This window comes from Etheostoma cragini, chromosome 12 (genome assembly GCF_013103735.1).
Source record: "Etheostoma cragini isolate CJK2018 chromosome 12, CSU_Ecrag_1.0, whole genome shotgun sequence".
Lineage (NCBI taxonomy): Eukaryota > Metazoa > Chordata > Actinopteri > Perciformes > Percidae > Etheostoma > Etheostoma cragini.
Genome location: NC_048418.1, coordinates 13874671 through 13893373, shown reverse-complemented (window position 1 = coordinate 13893373; position 18703 = coordinate 13874671). Strand labels below are relative to the sequence as shown.

At 36.9% G+C, this 18703-nt stretch overlaps 2 protein-coding genes across 6 annotated transcripts in view; one reads left to right on the top strand and one right to left on the bottom strand.

Moving 5' to 3' along the window:
* Nucleotides 1-8079, top strand: part of asic1c (acid-sensing (proton-gated) ion channel 1c) — an 87667-nt gene extending 79588 nt beyond the window's left edge. For 4 of the 5 annotated variants that reach the window (XM_034888475.1, XM_034888474.1, XM_034888476.1 and 1 more), the window contains 8 exons: nucleotides 357-507; nucleotides 591-647; nucleotides 1072-1225; nucleotides 1427-1518; nucleotides 1872-1951; nucleotides 2833-2904; nucleotides 5668-5720; nucleotides 6822-8079. In XM_034888475.1, the coding sequence (XP_034744366.1) occupies nucleotides 357-507; nucleotides 591-647; nucleotides 1072-1225; nucleotides 1427-1518; nucleotides 1872-1951; nucleotides 2833-2904; nucleotides 5668-5720; nucleotides 6822-6900 (738 nt within the window). In that variant the 3' untranslated portion in view covers nucleotides 6901-8079. The remainder of the gene's footprint in view (nucleotides 1-356; nucleotides 508-590; nucleotides 648-1071; nucleotides 1226-1426; nucleotides 1519-1871; nucleotides 1952-2832; nucleotides 2905-5667; nucleotides 5721-6821) is intronic. The other variant, XM_034888473.1, reaches the window with a different exon arrangement.
* A 2671-nt stretch (nucleotides 8080-10750) lies between these two features.
* Nucleotides 10751-18486, bottom strand: cdk5 (cyclin-dependent kinase 5). Its single transcript, XM_034888482.1, has 12 exons — nucleotides 18238-18486; nucleotides 17801-17889; nucleotides 17360-17427; nucleotides 17167-17227; nucleotides 17017-17073; nucleotides 16759-16854; nucleotides 16522-16596; nucleotides 14488-14584; nucleotides 13960-14029; nucleotides 13688-13748; nucleotides 13500-13580; nucleotides 10751-13183 (listed from the first exon to the last, which is right to left on the bottom strand). Exons 1-12 carry the CDS (start codon nucleotides 18272-18274, stop codon nucleotides 13097-13099), a joined length of 879 nt encoding a protein of 292 aa, XP_034744373.1. The 5' UTR covers nucleotides 18275-18486; the 3' UTR covers nucleotides 10751-13096.
* Nucleotides 18487-18703: the final 217 nt, after the last annotated feature.

The following is an 18703-nucleotide window of genomic DNA, read 5'->3' as shown; positions in this document are numbered from 1 at the left end:
TCCTGTTTGAATAGACATATTTTACAGATTTCTCTTAAGCCTGTCTCTTGTCCTATGGTATTCTGCTTCCCACCGAGGACTAGACTAGCATCACTAATGTTCTGCATGATGCCTGCTTGCTGCTATACATGAGCAATAATGTTGGTCTGACCGGACGATTTGTGCCCAATCGTCTCAGCGCACATTTTCATGTCATTTAAATGCTTGTGTATTTTTATTTTTTTACATTTGTGTTGGGTTTTGTCAGTTTGTTGTCCTCTTTTGTACTTTTGCTGTACTGCACTTGCGTAACGTTATTTGTTGTAATCCTGTGTGATGATATACTGAGGGAAAACATGTGCTGTTTGCTCTTTTAGCTTCAGTACCTCCCTCCGCCTTGGGGAGATTGCAAGTCTACTCCCATAGACTCTGAATACTTCTCCACGTACAGCATCACCGCCTGCCGCATTGACTGTGAAACCCGGTACCTGCTGGAGAACTGCAACTGCAGGATGGTTCACATGCCTGGTATGATTTCAGACAGATGTGACCAGTTAAAACATGTCGCAAATATTTCTGTCCTCATTAAACCTTAATATTATTTGAAACAGGGACCTCAACAGTTTGCACGCCTGAGCAGTACAAAGACTGTGCTGACCCAGCTTTAGGTGAGCCCACACACTTTACCGCATGCTTATGAAATATTATCGTGATAGTTTTGCATTAATGTCTAAATTCAACCAAGTGTTCAGCTGCAGTGCCATGAGACTACTAATGCCTTTATGTAGTGTTAACTTGAAATTACTTTAATCTCAGACAGTGCTAAAGAAACAATAATAAAATGAAATGATTGTTTAAATTCCATTAGGAAGATTTGTCAAGTGTGTATGCTTTGCTGATCTCATAGAGCTTTATTTCTCACCCTCTGTATTATAGCTTCAGTCATTATTTGCTTTCAGGGAAAGTGAACGATGGCAGCGAATGTAGTTTTTGAGTTGTGTGCAGAGATATTTTAAGACAGCCACTGTATGCAGGTTTGTTTGATCCTTCCCAGTGACCACATTATTTTTAAATGACTTTGATCATCCACAGACTTTTTGGTAGAGAAAGACAACGATTACTGTGTCTGTCAGACTCCCTGCAACATGACTCGCTATGGCAAGGAGCTGTCCATGGTTAAGATCCCCAGTAAGGCATCTGCTAAATATCTGGCTAAGAAATTCAACAAAACTGAGCAATATATTGGGTAAGTATTTGGTAGCAGTCAGTTATTCAGATCTCAGCCTTTTTTTGTTGATTGATGGATGTACTTTGACGTAGCCTGACCTGGGTCTCCATCGTTCACCTTCAATGTAACAATAAGGAAAGATAGTTACACAGGATATGTGAGATACCATTTGCTGTAATGTAATAATTTTGGGTGTTCTCTTGTCTGTCCTCTCACCAGAGAAAATATATTGGTTATGGACATCTTCTTTGAAGCTCTGAATTATGAGAAGATTGAGCAGAAGAAGGCCTATGAAATTGCAGGGCTTCTGGGTAAGATGCTCAAAGTTTCAGGTTTATTGTATCAGAAAAATGTACTTGACCTTGGTATCAGCACTCTCAGCGGGCCCCCCCCCTACACACATTTCACAGTGTGTTCACGCCTGGTGCTTTGAGGTTTCCTCTTTCAACTTGTGAAACAGGCTGAACACATTTTAATAATCTGATGCTGTTGCAAGGGCAGCCAGGTTGGGCCTGATGAGACGTTGGGCTGGATGGACACTTTTGACAATTCTGCTCCGATTACTCTGAGAGATACTGAATTAGAAGTGACAGCGTGGGGAATGCTTTCACGCACCATTGTTCATGGTGTACCTGCCCATATCTGTTAATCTCTCTTCCTCTAGGTGACATTGGAGGACAGATGGGGCTGTTTATCGGAGCCAGTGTCTTAACAATCCTGGAAATATTTGACTACCTGTATGAGGTAAAGTGATGATTTTCACTAATTAAAATGTAAACATTAATTCTATTTATTGTTGTCTTCTGCCTATAAAGGTGAATAGTTAAGTATAACACTTTACAGCTAATTGATTTTTTAATTTGACACCATGTAAAGAAAGTCTGAAATAACCTTTGATTATATTTGTACTCCTTGTGTTTAATCTTAAAGTAATAGTTTGACATGTTAGGAAATAATAGTCCGAGAGTCTTACGTATGGTAAATCAAATCGATCGGCCGCCAGTTAGTGTTGCCTAGCATAAAGACTGGGATCCGCTAGCCTGGCTCTGTTTGAAGAGAACTAAATCAGCCTACAAGCACCTCTAAAGCTACCCAATTTGAATAGACACCTATAAAACACCTTAAATTTTGTTTGTTTATTGCATACACAAACTGAAGTTTAAAAATGTCACGTTCTGGCTGTTTTGGGGTGGTTATGTACAGTATCTGACTAATTGGCTGGGAGCGGTAAATACATGGTTGCCTAACAACTGCTCCCGCCACCAGCAAGTCCAGCACAAAACCTCCAGCAAAAACCACAACTTGTAGTTCCTGCACTTCGGTTTTCATTTGGATTAAATTAACAATATGCAACTTTGTAATTAGTGATTTTAAGTAAGCTCTTTCCCCTGTTACCAGTCTTCATGCTAAGCTAAGCTGACTAGGAGTAGCTGCATGTTTACTGTACAGACAAAAGAGTGGTATCAATTATCTCATCCGACTCTTGGCAAGACAGTGAATAATCGTATTTTCCAAAATTTAAATAAAATAAAACATATTTTTACTGCTAATGCTCAGTATTAATGCCACTGACCATGATGTATTCCATCTGTAAACAATGTGTATCTGATGTTTTTTTTATTTAGGTGTTTAAGGATAAGGTGTTGGGCTACTTCATACGTAAGAAACGACCACAGCGTTGTCAGAGCGACAATCTGGTAAATTTCTCAGAATGCATTTGATTGAATGAAATGAATGCAATGTAATAAATGAGCCTCAGGAACAACAGTAACAACCAAAAATGTTTGCTAACACTGGGAATGCTTTTAATGAACAGTATCAGAGAGATAACAAAGCCACACAACACTATCTCATTGTTAGTTTCAATTTCCCATGCAGAAAAGATGTATTGTGCTGAAAACAATCATTACTAATATATAAGCCTTGTGTTTATAGCACAGTATGAATGCATAGTCACTGTAAATAATACAGTATTATGCATATACACCACTTTATTTAAATGGAAAATATTACAGTGGAGCAACACAATTTAGGCCCTATGAGGACAGAAATCTATAAGATGGAATTCAGATGAGGGTCAAACATACTTTATAAGATTTTGTTATGGTTTGTCATGTGTTTTCCTACTCGAGTTCCCTTGAACTACAGTGCATGAACAAATTCAAGTTTCTGAGCTGCTCTGGATTAGAGTAAATTCTTATAATGACTCATAAACTGCTTTTACATTCAGAGAACTCACTTTTCCAGTATTTACACATTATACAGAAGCTTCTCAATGTCACCCTCCATCATGTAATCATGGTTCACTTATAGCGGGGAAAGTGGTTATTGTACTCTGGCTTTGCCACTTTATGTCTGGCAGTATGATCAGAGGGAATTCATAAGGAATTCATGTAGAAGAAAGAGCAGAAAACAGAACAAGATTAAGAGGTCTGTAGACTGTATGAATATTTCAATGATCAACTAATTTTCAAAGCCTTCAAGGCAATAAAGCGCATTTAAATTTTAAAATGAAAGCCAGAATTATGTAGGGCCGTTCTGTACTGCCTTAAATCACAGCATTTTGTCGAGCCCAGTATTTTAACACACTGGCGTCCAGAGGCACCCCAACTTCCCCTTCTCTTATGTAAGACCAGAACTGAAATGTACCTTCTTGATATCAGTATTCAGCTCATTCTTAGCAAATACTACTGAATTAAACCTGACTACAGTTGTAGAACTGTTAGTTAACCTACTGTGCTGAGAAAAAATTGTGACATTACTATTTTCAGTCAAATTTTAATTGATGTTAGTGATCATAGCTCTTCCACAGGTTAACCTTTACCTCTCTGACAGAATAATATCTTATCTGATAAATAAATACCTCCTGAGGAGTCCCACATAGAAGTTGCTTGGGTCCACTTTTATTTTTTATAAATTATTTACCGTATGTTCTTGAAACTGCCTAATTAGTGATATATGTGGACAAACTTAAATCTGTTCTGTTTTACCAGCATAGTAGCATAGTATATTAGATTTGAGAGACTATCTACACATTGCGTTTCATACTATACAAAATTGGTGACAATGAACATAGCTAAAGCTAAATGACATTCTGTCCCTTGTTCTTTTATAGCTTCATATCTCTATAGTTGTCAGTTCAAATTCAGATTACACAGAAGAGCAAGCTAAATTCTTTCTGGTATTTCAGGGCTAATCTGTGTGAAATGCACAAACAACAATCACAACTTGGTTCTGTAAAAAAACAACCATTTTTATCATAAATGTAATATATGTCAAGTTCTCAAACAAATTATATTTTATTAAGGTATGTAACTCCCAATACAACTACAATCATTTTTTTTTTTTTCAAAAGACAAACTAAACTTTCATTTCAATCCAAATTGAACTTAATTTTAAAATATAAACTGTAACAACCACTTAATCCAGTTCTTGGGGATCACTGGTCGTATCTCATGTCCACAGATCAAGTAAAAGCCACTAATCCCCCTCTGCAGCTCATTGTAGGGTTGGAAGCACTAACAAAAGCAAAACATTTCCTTTTTTTTCTGAAGCTGTTTTAATCAAAAGCATTTAAGCCGATTTTTGTTCAGCGCAGACCGTTTTGTCCCCGAGAACACCGAATCCCCCAGTTTGCATCCATTATTGGCAAAGTCTTAGAAACGCAAGCTCTAATTCTTTGTTGTATGACACACAAGCCCAAGACTTTTTCATTACCAACAATTCAACATTATGCGACTTTTCTTCAAATCTGTGAAAAAGCCATGGGTTTGTCTCTGCATGTGGTTTCTGTTTGTGCATGCTCAGTTGCCTCAGGTTTAGGATTTGGTTTGATAGCTGATGTGGAAGAAAAGATTGAAATAAGATGTTTATTCTCTGCAGTTGAAGTGGAGACATGTTCATTTAAGCCAACATAGTTATGAAGGAAGTTATTTTAGTCAGTCTGGTTTTTAAGTGGCAGTAGATAAATCATTTATTTAGTGGGCTGATATTTACAGTATGTCATTCTTTTACTGGAGTCTAACGTAGTGTGATATTTACTGTATTCTGCCCCATTCATTTCATATGTTCACCCGCTTACAATAAACCATCCTTTTGTACTTCCTTTCTCTCATTTTCAATAACCATTTTTCAACTAGTTCATTGTTCACATCTCCACTCAAACAACCCAACAGTAAAGTAATGCATTTTGTGTTTTTTAGACTCTATTTTAAGTTTAACATTCTCTTTAATGATTTTTAACACTTGTGGATGACAGTAATCTTCTTTTGTTTCCCCTGCTCATTAAAAACACTCAAATCTTTTTATTGGAAGATTTTCTTCCTACTTTAACGATGTCGTGGAGGGGAAAAACACTCTTGCTGCGTTCCTTCACTACTTTTACTATTAGCATTTGCATTGTGTTTTATTTTCATTTCAGTCACCCTCACCCATCTTTCTTTTCATCATGTCTATTCCAGGTGTTTCCAGAGAACCCAACCAGCCCTGGTGTCACGCCTAATCATGCCCCCAGGTAGCACACCCCATTGATAATAGATGCTCCCTCCCATGCTGTCTCTCTCTTTTATACATACCTGAGACCATCTCATACATCATTTCCTCAGTGGCTACAAATGATTTGGTAGATAGGGAAGAAAAAGAGGGGTGATCATCACACTGCAGTTAGCATTTTAATATCTACCGTTGGCTCAACAGAAGTTGGTTGGATTCTCCAGGTGCATAATGATTTGATTCTCTGCACTATGCAAAACGTGCACCTTCCAGTAAATAATGATGCTTTCTTTCCCAATAGGATAAAGCGCAGTACTCCTGTGAAAACAGATTACATATTTATTGAATTGTTGTATAAAAAGCGGAACCACGCCAGATCTATTTATTTCCATGCAGCACAGAGGTCCATTTAGAGGCAATGCATTTGAGGCTCGTGCCAGATAACATCACTAGATGCATTACGTTGTGATGTTATCACAGGTCTGCATGCAGTGAGTTTGCACAAAATATAAATGTTTTTTTGTCTGCTGGATAAGCCAGTTCTCCCGACGGGACTACCTATGGTTGGTTTTCACATACAGTATCAGGAGTATCTACTCAGCGAGTACCTTTGCACATACAGGGGGATGCAGACATATGTGGATGTTTCAACTTCCATAACTTTAAGAACCTAATATGCTAGTGTAAAAACAGGACTAAAAATATGCTGTTTTCTTTTTCTTCTCCCTTCTTTCATTCATCTTTCCCTACCTTCCCCTGGTTTTCTTTAAACTCTCTTTTCACTACCTGTGAAACATATGCGATGTGGCTGATCTTGGAACTTTCGAATCTGTTGTATTCATTATCTCATCATTGTCCCCATATGTTTCTGTCTATCTATGGCCCTCCATTATATATCCTTTTCTTTTTTCTAATGCGTTTTTGCACAATTTGTCCTCACCACATACGTTTTTACGTTGTTGTTATTTTCAATTTCCGCTCCATCCCTTCATCGTCCCGGTCTCTCTCATTTTACCTGTGGCTCATTTATTTCCTACATCATCATCATCATCCCTCCCTTCATCGCCCCTCCCTTAACCCGCTTGAACTCGTCTTCCCTCCTTCCCTTCCCTCTGTTTTGCAGAGCACCTGTGACACCCTCCGGAGTCACTCGGACAGTCTCGGATTCACGCCGAACATGTTACCTCGTCACCCGACTCTAGGCAACTTCGAAGAGTTTGCTTGTTGACAACATAAAGTAGGGGTTGGGGGTGGGGTGGCACATCTGGGGACTTGACAGCAAACTGTGAAATAATTTATGTATTTATTGGTTCAGTGTATAACTCAAAAACATATACATGTAATAGAGTTTATCGATGCCTGAATAGAAATAGAGTACTATCATCAGAAAAAAAGAGACCACTTTCAAAACAGAACTCAGGTTTAACTGCCATGTCAGGGCATCAGTGTTAATTTATTCATGTTTCATTTCGTGGATTTGTTTTTCTTATGCAATCACTTTAGAGTTATTAACAGTCCGGGACGAGAAATGGGTCCAAAAAAAGCTTCCGACCTGTGATGAGATGTAGTAGTGTTGCAGAGGTTTTGCTGTACATCAATTATAAAAAAAGAGAGAATACATGTGGATTGGTATGTGTAGCATTGCAGTTTCTCAACAGTGTTACGTCTCCGGCATCTAACCAATGCTGGATTGAGTGACCTTATACTGTCGCCAGTTTGAACAGGAGAGCCTTTTCGGAAATCTGATCAACTTCTAAAGCTGATTGTTGGATTAAACAAGCTGATCATACTCGAATCAAAACACTAGACTGGTGTTTATTGTTGCCTTTTGCTACTGTGAGGGTTTGGATTGTCTCATAAATTAGACGACAATTTCAAAAAGGAACTTGATTATTTGTATATATGCAAGTATCTAGTTTTGATTCACGTGGATGGTGTTAACTACCGAATTGGATTTGTTTATTAACTTAAGTCACTTTTTACGCATAGTAATGGTAAAAAAAGGCCATGATTGTATCTTTATTGAGCTGACGTTTCAATCTTCATTGTTTTCCAATTTTGTGAGATAGTGTTGCCATGCTGACTGTCACAAAGCAAATGCTAGCATGCAGCTTGCTGCAACAATTTTCCCTTGTTTATTTACATTGGATTCACTAGAAGAGAAACAATCAGGTTTTCCTTTTTGCCTTTTTTAACAGTTCTTCAGTAACAATTCTTTTTTTCATTACTGTGTCTTAAAGGTGTTCATCAGCACAATTCCTGTGATAGTAGTCTATTCTCTATTGAACATATGTAGACTTTAAAAAGCTTGTTGGTGACATTCCTAAACTTGAGAAAAATGTGTAAATACAAATTAAATCAAATGCCATAAAGAAATTCTATACTGCTCATGTGAGACATTTTTCATATATATATATATATATATATATATATATATATATATATATATATATATATATATATATATATGGAGAGAGATGAGTGTTTTTCACTTGTTCTTACACCGAAAGGAATTTGGATTTTCTATCCGGGTGGACCGTAAGTGTCTTTGAGTTTCTGGTGATTACAGTATAATGTAACTGACAACTAAATAGACTTTATTAGAAACAAGAGAATTGCCTCAAAACATCAAAACCACCACGCACCTCAGCCCGTTCAGTTGATTTATGACAGGAATGCATTGTACAATTTTACCATTGTATCCTTTAATTGTTATTCCAGAAGATGTAATAAGTCACAAATAACAGTTTGTGATGTATAAATGATCAAATATAATAAACTCCTATATTTACCTATCTTAGTTACGTACACAACTTTTCTTCTTATCTTCGTGTTAGTATACTTCCTCTCTTGTTATTTAAATCCTTGACACTACACTTATGGACTTGTAGGTACTTGCATATCCTCATAAATACTTACTGGAAATTCAGAGTATAGTTTTTTTTAATGTGAAACTTTCAAGTATAATGCCAATCAAGTTAAGTGGTGTTCATAACACTGTAGCTTTATTACTCTGTTGACTGTGTATTAGATGACTGTTGATGTGAAGCACAAACCCTTGGAAATCAGCCATCACTTGAAAGCCAATGACTGGACGTCTATGGTTGTGGCTTCCTTTTATGACTTTAGTTTTAACTACAACCACTGTTGTACGTGGTGTGTTCACTGTTAATAGGAATAAGAGCTTATTCCAAAAGGAACTGGACACCACCTCGTGAAAAGAAATTATCTCAATGAAACCTTTACTTTTCAATGGAAATTAGACTTTTCAGGAAACAAAAAAGGTGAATCAGTGACGCTGGCTCATGAGCAATAAATTCACAGAATAAGATACAAGTGTTAACAAATTGACTTAAAAAAAAAAAGTTCGGTGAGTTTTTAATTTATGACATATTCAACAGTTGGAATGGATGTAGACTGAACAGCTGCCACCTGCAACACAAATATATGATATGACAACTGTATATTAATCATCAATAGCTAAATACATAGACACAAATGTCAATTTACGTTACACAATGATGCTATTCCGATGATGCTGCATTGTCATGATGATTTTGAGTATGTGTGGGTTTTTGTCGTGTTGTCGGGTTAAAAAGCAAACAAATTACCCAGCATAACCGCAAACTGTGGATGAAGGAATTGTGAAAATGTCCTGGGTCTTTACCTCTCTTCCCCACACCCCCTGCCTTACTACCAGTCACAGAACAGCAGAGCGTATCTGAACTGGCAGAAACTATTACTGAACTGTTTGTGCTCATTAGGGAGCTGTGATATTTACTGCATAGTTATGGCCAAGTAGAAAACCATATTCTATATATTTCTGTCACCCAACACATAGATTTAACCTCTTTAATTCTACGTTTTTCAGTTGTTACATCACCCATTTTCTTCCTTGCATGACCATTATGTATTCTATCCTATCGCTGGTCTCTTTATGTAATCTTAGACATGCTATTCACTTTGTATGGTCCCAAATGTATTTTTGGAGCCAGATTAATCAAAATGACATTCTCCACATCCTTCTCAAACTAGGCTTGGGATCGTGCAATACTCAAAAAGATAGATATTCTGCAGATGTGGGAAATAGGCTGTATCGTTCCTTCACTTTATATGGATTAACTGAACATAATGTGGCTTGAAGTGAAACTAAAGTGTGCCTTCAAGACTGGTTCTTAAAAGTAACACTAAGGTTTCCATCCGCAAAACATTTGGGGAATTGAACTTGCTTCATCTGGCTCTATGTGCTTTATGTGAATTTTATTGTAGATATGTGATTGTAACTCTGAACTGTACATTAAATAGTTAATACACACTTAACTATGTGTAACGTAGTCAGTGTCATGTCGAACTGTTACTTTACTATCAAACCAAATTGCATGCCTACTTAAAGTCCCAAAAACGGAATCACATTCTTAAGGACATAATTAGAAACAGTTTTGGCAAATTGACCGATTTTCTGTTTTTGTGTTTTTAGCTCGTCTTTTTGGTTAGATGTGGGATCAACGCTGGAAATACGTGATGTCAGACTTTTGTGCACCTTTTGAGACCTGTCCAACATTTTAATAATAATCATTTTGCGGGTTGTTTACTACTGTTGCCAGGTTACAAGCATTCCGTCCCGGTGAAGCAGACTAGCTCAGTTTTTTTTATTGTTAGACTCTTGAAAGGTTCAGTAGATAATTTTTATAAAAACGTTTGCTGAAACCCACTATATCCTGACAGGAGCCCATTTAACAGCACCAGGAGGAGGCAGAGGAGTGGGAGTATTTGATTCATGTAGTACTGTCAGGTATAGTGACAGTTTAAGCAAACAGGACAAAAGGTTAGTTTTTATAAAAGTTACCAACTGTAGGACCTCGTCTATTCCTAAACCTTAATGTGATTGTTGCTTATTCAGACATTTCGTATACTGAGAAAAATTGTGTATTTTAAACCAAATTTCAAGTGCTTTAAACAAAGCTCATACCTAGCTTAATCAAGTGTGTAGCAGCGGGGGCTTGTGTACACTGACACTGACAAAAGTAAACAGTTGAGATCCAGTCTACAAGATTTTTACTATTTACAACAGATGTTTCCTAAATGCAAAAAAGTCCAGGTGACTTGTGAATATGCAAGCTGTGTAAATATTTTTCAAAGAAATCAAAGTGAAAAAAAAAAACTTAAATCTCACTACAAGGTGTATATAGTAGCTGTTGTGGAGTTTTCAACCATTTCACACCATCTTCCTCAGCAGAGTTTGCTCTGTTGTCATGGAAATGATCGAAAGCTCCACTACAGCTACTTAAATGGATGGACCTTCTGGTGAGACAGTTTAGTCAAGTACTGGTTCCAAGGTCAGGAACGAACTTCCAATTTCAAAAGCAAACATGTATTTTTGTCCACTTTACAAAATATTGAGTCGTATTGGCTGAAATATACACAAGAAGAATCAGTGACATCTGTCCCGAATTTGACCAACCAAAGCAAAGTGCAAAATCTACTTTTCAACCAAAATTAAAATGTAAGCTGTATGAAGTAACTGTACAGCAGTTTGTCTTAAATGTCCAGTCATTACGAGATAATGAAATACTGAGAGCAAATGCTTTTGTTTCTTTTCATTACAACTTAGACACACGCACACCCTTCAAACATTTCAAATCCTAAAAAGAGTCGGCTAAACACTATAGATTTGAGTAACATATCATTTAAAAAGAAAATTTCTGTACCAAATAAGGTTGTGATACATTTAAACAAATGAAAAACAAATGAGCAGACATTCCACCATAAATAAATACATGCATCCATTATGTTGTCTTACATCAGCAAAATGAAAATAATACATTTAGCTATTAACACAGCTACTTCAAACAACTCATTATGTAGCCTTTGTGGGATAAGTAGCGCCGTAACACGCCGGAGTGAAATAACACTGCAAGCTGTTAACCATGTTAATATAATTAGGTTACCAGAATGGAAACAACTAATGGTGCAAAACAATCATATGAAAATTCAGATTATCAATGCCTGAATACTTTCATCTCTTATTCAACAATTACAAAATAATTTCAGGAAAGCTAAAAGCATTACTATTGTATAATGATAAAGATGATGTAAAAATAAAAAAGTGTCACTAATGGTCCACTATTCATATATAGGCCCATTTATTGATGACTGGCTATAATCCTGGCTGACAGTGTTCAACATACTTAATATTAAAAACAAAGTGCACAAATGACGAATACAAGAGGGGAAATAACAAGCCTGAGAAAAAGAGAAAATCATAAATAACCTTCCCATGCTCTTATACATACTTGTAATAGGTAGTGGGACAAAGGGACTAATTGTATGTGAAACATTAGAATGACAAGTCTGTATTCTGTTCTGGTCGAAAATACCAATATAACTGTATTTTATAGATCTTAAATTGCATAATATTCTCTTGGAAAGAAGTGTAATTCGGTACTAATTATAGGGAAAATAGACAGTGTACATTTCCAATTAATTGCTAGTGTAACCTCGAATCATTTAGTCAATGCAAATCCATAATAAGAGAATCATAAATATTTACTCTGGTTTAATTATTTTAAAGATAGAAATTAGTACCAAATCACATACAGTAGTTCTACAAATTACAGACTTGTAAAATAAAGTGTTACAAAAATAACATACAATCCTAAAAATAAAGTAACATCAACTTAAGCCTATAGTTTAATAAATTGCTTGCTTTTGAATCTAAGATCAAGCAATTAAGATCAAAACATTGTAGCCTTAAGCTGCCTGGGAATCACTAGAGCCAGCCATCAGCAGATATTAACTTATCACAGACGTGTCAGTACCAGCACCAGATCTAGAATATATTGTGGCTAATAAGGAACAACCTGCAGTACAAAAATGCCAAATGTTTCAGATAATCCATAAATAGTCACCATTCACTAGTCTGTCCACACATATCTCAATTCTTTGATCATTAAATTTGAGTGAATCTCATCAAACCTTTGTGTCTCTGCTTTGTGCTGGTGGCCAATTTATCTCCATTTGTCAAACTTTCAAATATCAAAATAGGTATTGGCATCCAAACAAACAGTCTCCACCAATGTTAAGACTTCTTTTAATGGAAGAAACTAACTGTAAGTCTTGTTTACAAATGTTTCCACATGTATAAAAATGTATTCAATGCAACTCATAATGCCCCCTCCCACATTAGTGCTGGTTAACTGGGAGGCGTATATGTACCAAATTAAACAGGCTTGCAGTTTAAAAGAACCTAAAACCTTGCAGAGCCTCTGACTTTGTTCCACACTGAGGCACAACCGAATAAAACGCAAGAGTGTTTGAAAACAGGTGAGGGATTTGCCTTGTTGGGACTGGTCCTAATGAGAGTGAAGGCGGCTGGGGTTCAGCAAGAGGATTTAGCATTTAGGGTGGGCAGAAATCAGCAAAGTAAGGGTGCTGCAAGGCCTCTTCTGCTGAGATCCTCTGGACAGGATTACATTTCAACAGGTTCTAGGTGGGATCAAAGAAAACTTAAGTTAAATAAGTTAAAAGCAATATCTAATATCTTGCAAGCAAAAGTGTTTATTAGCAAACACAAGTATTTAATTTTAGCTGGAATTATTCAACACAATTGTAAAAGAAAACTATAACAAAGAACTACCTAGGTACTGACTGTGGTGTGTGTGTGTGTGTGTGTGTGTGTGTGTGTGTGTGTGTGTGTGTGTGTGTGTGTGTGTGTGTGTGTGTGTGTGTGTGTGTGTGTGTGTGTGTGTGTGTGTGTGTGTGTGTGTGTGTGTGAGAATGAAGGTAGACAAAGTCTAAGTACCTGGAGTAGATCCCGTCCTGTGCTACTTAGTTTGGGAACCACATTCACCAGTGAGGTGGTGGCTGGGTACATTGGATACGGCTGTAGGTAGAAAGAGAAGCAGTTAAAGAATCGTTCAGTAAGACATGAGGTATACTCCATCCACTGTGCCATGGGACTTATACAGTAAAATGGCATTAATAAGTTACCTTGTAATCTGGGAGTTTCGTCATTGTCTGCCACTGTTCTTCAGTCGGTGTACCCAACAATGTACCAAGTGGTTAAAGAAAGACTTTTTGCAACAGAGGTGTGGAAAACCTGTAAACTTTTCTTTTTTTAAATACATCACGTAGTATCAAACAGTTCTGCCTGAAGCCACCCTCGTGGTCAGAGTCCCACATACCGAACTTAATAAGCACAAAACAAAAGTTGTCAATACCCACAAATTATGTACAAAATAAAATAAATAAATAAAAGATATCTGAAGATTCTTTTCAACTGGTCGTCCACATCGTTCCCGGGGAATAAAGGCCGTCCAGCATTAGCCAGCTCTGAATAGGACATGCAATCAACATGACACATAATTAACATTTTATATATGCTTTAGTTTCGTGTCCTAAAACAACCTACATAACACCCGTTTTCATTCATAGCACCTAAGCATGGCCGGATAAAAACCCTAAAAGTTATTATTATACAAATTGTACATGGTTAATAAATAATTACATTTAGCCCCAAATTTACACAATCTTAATTTTTGCTGTTCCCTAGTAAGCTGAAACACCTGTAAATAAACTGATGCTTGGCAATTTAGGCCTTCATACAGAAGAGTTTCAAGATACTGAACCCTGAAAGCAATATTTAACAAAAGTGGCATATACTTAAATGACTTATGATTTTAGTTGTATTAATATCAGATGGATCCTAGGCCCACAAGATACCAGAAAAACATTCAAGAGACAAAAATAGAACAATTTCTATCCTCATTTGTCAAAAGTCACACACAAACCTGCAAATATGCATCCTGCAGACCACATGTCAATTGAAGTAGAATAAAGTTTTGCACCAAACAGCACATCTGGAGGCCGGTACCACAAAGTCACCACCTACGTCAAATCACAACGTAAAGTGTAAGAATTAGATCCAATCACATCAATTATCACAGCCCATCTGGTGTTAGTACAATCGTTCAGGCAGTCAGGGTAATGGCCATTCTCTGGACTGAGTGTCATTTTGTACTGACACTGACTTCACAAAGATGGATTCAGCCACACAGTCAGAAATACTAAATGGTGAATTTACATCAGTCATATCTGGTTTGCACCTTCTTGATAACTTAAACAGACTGCTGCTTTGTCAGGTGTTGGGTGTTTTAGAGTTTTTTGAACATTTGTTTGGTGATGTGCAATGACGGCGTTATATTTCATCTTGAAGCGTTTAAAAGTTAAATTGAGAATGAATGCTAATGATGTGGCCACCTGCTACAGAACAGCTTTTCATGAGTCATGTTTACAGGGAAAACTTAATTTGTAGAAACTGGAAACACATAAATGTAAGTAATTTAAAGAGATCCGATATTGAGTCATAACTGTTCGCAATGTTTGACCATTTGACTTGGCGGGCAATAATAGTCAAAGATATTAGTGATAAGTAGTATAGGCATTTTGTTTAAATCCCCATACTGTAATCATAGGAACTTCAGTTACTGCAGTTACGTTATGCTACACATACTGCATAAAGAATATTCATGTGGTGTGAGATATTTGTCGGATCATCCATTTCTTCTCCCGAACCCAGTCTCAGAGTCTCAGGGTAATACATCCTCGGAAATTAAATGACCTTTTGAAATGGCCTTACTTCAAATTCTCTATGCTTCAAACTCTGTGCCCCTTTAGGTTCTCTGTTTTATTACATTTTTAGATCAGTAGTAGTCACCTTGGGTCAAGTGTCCCCTCATGAGATTGGTGCGCCAGGGTCTTAGGTCAGCCGACCAGCTTGACCAAATCTGAATGACATTTCTTTAATATCACCAGTATCAACAAAAACACCAAAACACCAGTTAAACCACATGCTGCTGTGTGTTTGACTCTCTCCCATCATTAAATAATGGCTCAACTTCAGAGAAATTTGACTTTTCACACAAATGAGAGCATTAAAAAAAAAAAAAGGAGTGTTCCTTTTTTTAAATAGGCCACATATCTGCCATTGTTGTTGCAGTTTGCTCGTTAGAAGAGTCATTTTATTACTTTTTCTACTGAGATATCTATTTTTTAGATCACGTTGTCCAGCCCTACAAAGCCTGAAAGCTTTCAATGTACTATTCATATCATCACCAATCACATAATAAATTCCATAATAATTCCAATCCTATTTACTTAAAATAAAACACCTTCCTCTCCCCTTCCAAAACTGTCCCTACAACCTAATAAATCAAATAATTATTCATTTGTTACACAGCACTGTAACTTTTATTCTTGTATTTGTTTTCTTTTCTATCTTAGCCTGTTTTACTTTCATGACCATTTAATTGGTCTTTAACGTTTAATGTAAAGCACTTTAAATTCCTTAATCGGTCCTCGGTACTATCAACGTAATTCCGTCAGTACCCCAAAAAATTTTTAAGTTTGGTACCCAATGCTAATTCAAAATACCACACTAAAAAGCTGAGACTGTCCACTGATTTTTGGTTAAACTCTTGCTGCCCTCGTGATCCGCTACCGGATAAGCGGATGAAGATGGATGGATGAACTCTCATTGTAAATTTATTGGCAAAACAGGAATTGAGATTATATTTATATGGCGATGCAATTAACGACTTGTGTCACCAATTGTGTGGTTTTTATAAAAAGGTGAAGATAACTCTTCATATTGTGATTACCCAATTCAAAATCCCTCGGAAAAATGTTTAAAATTCAGTCTCTGACTTGGTTTTTCTTTAGATACTGAATGATCCAAAAATCAATGCAATTTCATGCAGGTTACACATATTAAGATGCAAGAAGTCAGGTATTAGCACTTAATGTGTTAATGAAGTACAACCTACCTCTGCTGAGTAACACCTCACAGGTATGCCAAAGGCTCGAGCCAACCCAAAATCAGCCAGCTTCAACTCCCCATTCTATAGACAGAGTGACCAAATATAACCAGATGATATCACCACAAACTAATAAAAAACTACAGCGCATAATATTGAGCTGTACATTTTACACATGGTGTTACTAATTTCAAGTGTGCATAATTTGTGCAGCCTGACAAAGTCCAAATACACCAAAACACTTACTCTGTTAATGAGGAGATTCTGCGGCTTCAGATCTCTATGAAGAACATTTCGACTGTGACAGAAAGCGAGGCCTTTCAACAGCTGGTACATGAATGACTGCATCAGAGAAAGAACATTCCAAGTGTCATGTGATGCAAAAGATGAGGCCAAAGATGAGGCTAGTTACAAACCAAATTGTCTATCTAGTATGCATTTAAGCAGACATTCTCTCCTTGGATAAACCCTCTCAGTGGACTATCCAGGATGTTCGTCTCTTACCTTCACAGTTTCCGGATCTAGATCCCCATTGCAGCTGTCAAAATACTTCTTCAAATCCTGCAGTTGATAACACACACACACACATACACACATTAGCACTAAAAACGTACACTTTAAAACATACTGTATGTTTTGGGACAACTATCTCACCTGATCACAATATTCAAAAACCAAGGTTAACTTCTTGTCACTGTGCAAAACATCATGTAGTCTGGAAAAGACAGAATAGCTTTGACTTAATGGTTGACATGAATGCAAACTGACAAGCATTTTAACTCAGCTGACAAACAGAGAAACACTACCTTTCACTCCCACATCAACCAGGTAAATTCAGCAAACTGACCTGACAATGTTTTTATGCTTTAGTTCCTTCAGAAGACATATTTCTCTCAGAGCAGAACTTGGCACCCCCTGAAAGAAAGGACACCCAGTGTGATTGGCACTAGCCTGCTAACAACGTGCTAGCAAATAATTAGAATGCGATGTTTAGCCAAATAAGTTTCAACTTGCATTAAACTTTGCCTTGGCTGTTTGGTGCATACATTAAACAACAGGGAATAACAACAGAAACAATAAAGCAGAGTACTGCAACCGCCAAGAACAAAAATATAGAATAAACCTATTGCAATAAATAATATGTTTAAGACACTAACATATGTACAATATAGCTGTTTTAGAAAGAAAAAGAAGGCAGTACGGTTTTCTACAGGGTGTGCAAAAATACTTAGCAAACGTTAAAGATAACGTTAAAGCAATTAATATTATTCTGAAAACATAACGTTACCTCGTCGTCGTCGTCCAGCCTGACCCTTTTCAAAGCCACAATTTCGTGGGTTTCTCTGTTTTTAGCCTTGAAAACTGTCCCATACGTACCTACGGAGCATATAACGTTATACTGTTGGGTTGATTAATCAGTTATCGTATTGTTGAATGACATAGCAACGTCAAGAGGTCCTGACGCTAACGATAGGTAGCAACCCTAATATCGTAAATACTGGCAGGCAGAAATATTCAGACATATCTTGTTGTCATTAGGACGTTAGTGCAAGTAAAACCTGTAACGTTACACACAGCTTTGTTTATGGTTAACAAGGGAATTAGCTAACACAGGCACAACGTTTACAATCTAGCTAACGTTAGCTAGCACTGCAACTACATTAATGCTATGTTAGCAAACCAGCCTAGCTAATATTAACTTTATAAAAAGCGTATGAAACTTACCCTCTCCGATTTTTTCAAGCTTTTCGTATTTCTGCATGTTTGGCCAGTGAAGCCTGACTTAAACAACTTAGCAAGACAACGGCCCCAAATTGGGGTTAATAATGTTTTGATAGCTAGCGTTGGCTTAAAGCTATCTGCACTTGCTGCTCCTAGTTGATCTTCTTCTTCTGGGTGGTTTATTGGCGGTTGGCAAACAACGATTGCATTGGCGCCTCCAGCTGGTGTGGATCAGAATATTGAAATAAATATTGATACAAAAATAAACTCATATATTCTCAATCATTTTAATTTGTAAATACCAAAATAGCACTCGATACTCATTTATTTTGTAGAATATCTATCAAATCACAAGTTTGGGGGGGGGGGGAAAGCCTTCTTTCTTTTTCCTATTTCTGACAATATATATGCTCTATTGTTTATTCTTGCCCACAGTAACCACATCTAACTGTATTGTATGTAATCTCCT